Source organism: Salvia splendens, chromosome 18 (genome assembly GCF_004379255.2).
Source record: "Salvia splendens isolate huo1 chromosome 18, SspV2, whole genome shotgun sequence".
NCBI classification, from domain to species: Eukaryota; Viridiplantae; Streptophyta; class Magnoliopsida; order Lamiales; family Lamiaceae; genus Salvia; species Salvia splendens.
The window spans coordinates 6,469,001-6,475,040 of record NC_056049.1 but is presented as its reverse complement, the minus strand read 5'-3'; the positions used below and the strand labels follow the sequence as shown (position 1 = coordinate 6,475,040).

At 34.1% G+C, this 6,040-nt stretch overlaps 1 protein-coding gene across 1 annotated transcript; it reads right to left on the bottom strand.

Annotated features, from left to right (window-relative positions):
• Positions 1–1,303: 1,303 nt before the first annotated feature.
• On the bottom strand, positions 1,304–4,024 carry LOC121777996 (U-box domain-containing protein 4-like). Its single transcript, XM_042175356.1, has 2 exons — positions 3,621–4,024; positions 1,304–2,511 (listed from the first exon to the last, which is right to left on the bottom strand). Exons 1-2 carry the CDS (start codon positions 3,935–3,937, stop codon positions 1,659–1,661), a joined length of 1,170 nt encoding a protein of 389 aa, XP_042031290.1. The 5' UTR covers positions 3,938–4,024; the 3' UTR covers positions 1,304–1,658.
• Between the last annotated feature and the right edge of the window lie 2,016 nt (positions 4,025–6,040).

The following is a 6,040-nucleotide window of genomic DNA, read 5'->3' as shown; positions in this document are numbered from 1 at the left end:
GTCCAAGCCCATGAGTAAAGTAATACGTTTATTCTAAAAAATCCTAAAATTTGAAAGTGTATCTTTAAAAAAACGGACTAAAATTAGTTTTTAAATGACAAATATAAAAACTCATTATATAGTTTTATTTATATTTCAATGTACTAAATATGACATTTATGACTTCCAGTTAGTCCACTAAATATCATCATGAGAATTGAATGAAATGTGAAACCATTGTTTTCTCATAAACAGAGTATTTGGCCCACGATTCATTGGTAGGGAAACAGTTTCAAACTTTCATGATTTAAATATCATGGAAAAAGTGTGATGATTTTTATTTTATTTTATTTTATTTTTTGCAACCCCCTAATATAATTAGTGATTTAGAATAGTTAGTCCTGTTTCGGAATCAGTGGTTCCAGTTTGAAGAGATACGAACGGATAAATTCATGATTCCAATTTTGAAACGGAAACAATGGTTTTCATTTCGATTCGAAATCAATAATTTTTGGTGATTTTGGTCAATTTTTATCGGATTTTCAATGAATTTCCACATTTTTTTCTCCTAGTTTTTCGGGTTTTAGGTTAGCCCTGTGATTACAGTTTCAAAATTTTTTAATTTGCGAATTCTTATTTAGCATGTGAAAAACGATTGTGGATAGGTTTTATCTTTTAAAATTGGAGTTAAGATTAGAGTTATTTCAGTTAGGAGTTCGTCGGTGGCTTTGATAAATAATGATTACACATTATGCTTAATTTAATTCACTTTTCAATTGTCAATTCATACGTTGTTATGTGGCTCCACTAACAACTGTAACCGTTTGTTGGGTTATTTTACTAATAAATATTTGCAAGACAAAATAAAGATTTATTTGAATTTTACGCACAAATTTCTTTCATAATGCATTAGTATTTCTGAAAAGCAAATCTGCATTCGTAAAGGGTTTGTGGAGATGACGAAATAAAACAAAGAGGGGAAAAGTTAGTTGTCCCAGAAATAAATACGTATCTAAATAAAGTGTGTTGCAACTTTCTTGAAAGTGCAACTCACCCATGACTCACACCACAAATATCTACAGAAAATTATTACTTAAACAAGTTTCCATCCATTATTGGACACAAAAAGGTTAACAAACTAACATGAAGAGATCTCATGTCCCATAATTGTCTCTCTATTTTCACCTTACCCTTTTATCCAAAATTTTCATCTCAATTTTCATTCCAAGTAAATAATAATACTACTGTTCAGATAGATGCATTTGTAGCTCCATCAATCTGAATTAGTTTAATGTAAACTTATTCCCCAAGAACATCAAGCAGCTTGTGCAAAACCAATCATTTATGTACTTTCCAGTAAAAAGTTTACTGTAATGTAAAAAAACTATGTACAAACTTGTATAGTTTTCACCACACTGTTTTACAAAAGAGAAAAAAAGAAAATAAACAAAGACGAGTTTTTTCACACCTAAAAACTAAAATCAGTTTATTGACACTTACCAATCACCAAGTACCCAAACAGAAGGCCTGGACTGGCATTCGTGCATCCTTTCCTTTTATTCCCCCCTTTATTTGCTCGCATTTATTCATCGTTTCTTCCTGTGCAGCCGAGAGTATGGTGGTACAAACACCAACAATCGTGATGGAGCTTTTGAGAGTAAAGTACACACAGCCGTCAATCATTTAGTTGGAACTTCAGAACCGCAGCTGTTAATAGGTAGATCAGCCGGGGTGCATATGAGCGCCCTCTTCTGCAAGTGTCGTAAACTCTGCTCCATGCTGACTTGAACCATCTCAGCGAGCATTTGTTTTGCTTTTCCTAATTGATCCTCCCCTTCAATCTGAGATATTATGTTGCACATGATGTTCTCCAGTGTGTCAGGTTGAAGCTCAGACCTCGGATATGGAGTGTCCCTCAGCAGACATAAGAGCATTTGAGCTTTCGGTTGGGATTTTGGCGTTCCTTGAACAGTTAGCTCAAGAAGCCCCGGGATTACTCCTTCTCTAAGTATTGGTTCTCTATATTTTGTACGGTTGCTCTGGCACATAGTCAAAAGAGCTCCAACTGCGTGTTCCCGACTTTGCAGTGACCCACTCTCGAGGACCTCTACAACGGCAAGTATGCCCCCCTCTTCAGATGTGAGGGCTGCTCTTCCTTCCTCAAAATCCATCAAAGAGTCTATCAGAGCAGTGCACTTTTCCACGGTTTTGGAAGACTTTTTACAGGACTTAAGCAAATTAACCAATGGAGGAATCGGCTTTGTTTGAAGGATCTGGTTGAGTGTGTCTGGGTGAGTAGATAGGTTGTAAAGAGCCAATACAGCATCATATTTAGCTTGTGAACTCCCATGTACCAAAATGTCTACAAGGAGCGGGATTGCACCAGAAGCACTAATGATCGGCTTATTGATAGGATATGCAGACAAAGTGATCAAGGCTGCAGCTGCATGCTCTTGTAGAGTAACGTGCTCTGACTGAAGGAAGTCAATTATTGGTTCTAGTGCACCAGCTTCCATTATTTTCACTTTGTTTCTGAAAATATATGCAAAAAGATCGATCTATATGTTCAACACAAGTGAAACACTGAGCTGATAAATCACAAAACCGAAGGAACTTAAAGCCACAGAGGAAACACGAATGTTTATCAATGTTCATCACACAATAGTTCAACCAAAGGGAAATACAAAGGGACCATATAATAATGTTACACATCTAAAGCTAAAGAATGGAAATACAAAGGGACCCCATGTAATAAGTAAAAATAAGTAAAGCTTTTGAGTATAGATTAAATAAAAAAGTCCACATTGGTTAGTCTTCAGTAACAGATTATGAAACGAATCAAGCTAGCAGTTACAAATAGAAAATGATTACTTTATAGGGAAGAACCTAATCCATAAGATAGCTTAAAGAGGAAGACTAAAGAAAAAGGATTAGACTATACCACCAACAAGGTTATGGATTTTAAGAGGAAAAGGATTGGAGGGGAGAGAAAAAAGTAGTAGAAAGCAACACACAGCAACAAAGAAAAAGAAAATAAAAGAGGAAAAAAGATGTTGCACCTAATAATTTATCTATTATCTGAACATAGAATATGCTTCCAGCGGCTGAATAATGTTTCAAAATCATTAATTAAGCTCTCTGCGCTTTTGAAATTACAGGAATATAATTCGATTAAAATTATTCTTCTTAATCGAAAGTATAACAACAGAGCATCTTCGAAAAAGAAGAATCGTCAACACAAAAGTATACATATTCTCCACAATAAACTGAATTTAATAGGAACTGGTTAGTTTCTACATATATTCTGCACCTATAATTATTTTAAAACTTGACAAAAAAAAAACAATTCAACCAAATTACAGAATCAGAGGAAAATGATAAGAAAGCAGAAATGTAGCGACCTCAGAATAACAATAGTAACGAATAGGCAGCAAGGAATCAAACTTTTCAGTTTCCGTTGATTATATAATTATAGATTTATAGATTTCAAAAGTAAATTTCGCCTCAAATCTAAATCGTTCAGCATCTGAAATCCGCATATTCCAGTAATCCAAAATCCAGGACACAAATTCAGCACCGCACAGATTAATTAAGACTCTACAATTAACAAAAAACGATTTCAATTGAGGTCGGTCACTCACAAATCGTCCTTGACGGCGAGATTGAGCAGCGCGGCAAGCGCAGCGACGTTTGCGTCGGCGGATTGGCAGCGGAGCATTTGGACGAGCGGCGCGACGGAGACGGAGAAGTGGCGGCGGTAGCGCTGCGAGGTCTTGGTGAGGCGGCGAATCTCCCTGGCCGCCTCCATCCTGGAGTCGAGATCGTCGGAGTGGAGGAGAAGGAGCGTGTGATTGACGGTGGAGGAGGAGGAGGAAGGGCTCGAAGCAGCAGTGGCGGCAGAATCGGTGTCGATAGTGGCGTCGGTGAGGTGGCAGTGGCTGCTATCTTCGAGCGCCATCTTCACTCTCTCTCTTGTCGATTTTGGAGAGAGAAGAAAAAGATTTGCAGCGGTTGTTGTGGTTGAGAGAGAGAGATATTAATGTGGGAGCGGAGGTTAAAGTAATAATGAGGATTTGGATTGGCGTTAAGCAACCGTTATGTCAATTCTATAAATTTTATCAGAAAAATTACTACTAAAATTTAGATATATTTATAAAAAAATAAGATCATTTGATTAAACATTATGAACAATAATTCAGAAATTGAAACCACATACATAATTGAGAACAAATTCAAATTTTATAATTTTTATTGATCTTTAAAATGGGATTTAACCAAAATTTATATTTTCTTTATCGAAACTTATGATTTTTTTTGGGCATTTTTTTTCCAAAATATTGATTTATAGTGATACATATTACATATTTTTTATGGTTTAATTAATTATATTTTTTGTTTATTAATTATGTAAATTGTCAATAGGTCAATCGCAGGTTTTATTCACCTATTTATATGATATAAAATAAATGAAAGAGAAATTCTTTTGAATAGTTTAATGGTGGGGTGGTAGTTTGTGGTTAAAAACTCTGAAATTTGAAATCTACGAGTTGTATGGATTATGGCGTTACTAGTATAATGTACATCTATTATGTGGAACACACTAGGTACAGCGGCTATTGATTTTCCTATCCCTTCACAAATTGTACTCTCTTCGTCTTATATTAATTAAGATGGCATAGTAAAATTTATGAAAATTATTTTTAGAAATAATATATAGAAAAATTATAGTCAGAGAAAGAAGAGAGTAAAGTAAAACCATCAAACTATAACAAAACTACATAGTTATATTTTGGAAAAGAAATATAATTCAATTAATTTAGAATAATCTAAAATAGAATATTACTTAATTAATTTGGAACGATAAAGTATTACAAGTGAAAAAAATTTAAGTGAATTACTACTATGTGCACTTTAGTCACTTTATCTCATTTCAAATAGATGTTTCCCTTTCTAAATTGAGTTATTAGGCTATTCGCAACGTTGTCTCTTATCCGTCTTTTAACCGTCTCATCTATTAATTATTCATGGACCCCATTGTACTTTTTACTCCATCTCTTAACTAAGAGACAACACCTGCAACCCTTCATCTCTTAACCATCTCATCCCTTAACTATTCATTCAATTTCATTTTTTATTTTTATTTCCAACAAATTTAATTAATAAAAACACACTTCATTAAATAAAATAAAATTAAAACTTTAAATTCTAAAAAAATTAAAAACCTCATTAATAAAATCCTAAAAAATTAAAAATACATAATTTAAATAAAAAAACATATTTTTTTATGGTGGATTAATTTATGGGAATGATTTGATATTTATAGAAATGATTGGAGGCTTAAAAAAATTTAAAAAATAGCAAAAAAATACCTATAAACGACTAGTATATTTTTTGGGATTTTTTTAAAATTTTTGAATTTTTCCTGAATTTAAAAAAAAAACAAAAAAAAATATTTATTCGGATAAAAACGACGCTCACTCGCGGGCCGGCGAGTGGGCGTCACGGACGAACCGGAGCTCGCCACGTCGCCGACGTGCGTGGTGAGACGTCTCACGAGCTGTCCCTCCGGGACGGGCGTCTCTCCGAGACGGGATGGAGGTGGAAGGCTGCAACGCCGTCTCTTATCCGTCTCGTCTCTCCGGAACGAGATAAGAGACGGCTAAGGGATGCGTTGCGGATGACCTTATGATCGTAAATATGAATGGAGGATTATTATTTCTTTTTTTAAAAAAAAAACTCTAAGCAACTTATTAAATATGTAAATATATTGAAATAAATCAACTTGAAAAACTTGTCTCTTTCTTATCGTTTGACCAATTTGAGATCCAAATTTTATACTTTATCAAAGAGCAGTCATTTCAAATTACTTGGATATCCTTTCAAAGACTAATATAATACTATCAGAAATTGAACAAAAAATACTACTACTAAAATTCTGGTAGTTAGCAAAACCGAATGGTGTGATAGTTTACATTTCCTGCACCGAGAAAATAAAGAGTGATTTTGTGGATGCAAATGCACTAAAAGAAAAGAAATCTTGTTGAATCTTCTAAAACACATC

Excerpts from the sequence above, each read along its gene's own strand:
- LOC121777996 (XM_042175356.1), bottom strand. The coding sequence starts at position 3,937 with ATGGCGCTCGAAGATAGCAGCCACTGCCACCTCACCGACGCCACTATC. Across the intron at positions 2,512-3,620 it reads CTCGCCGTCAAGGACGATTT|AAACAAAGTGAAAATAATGG; the intron begins GTGAGTGACCGA and ends ATATATTTTCAG.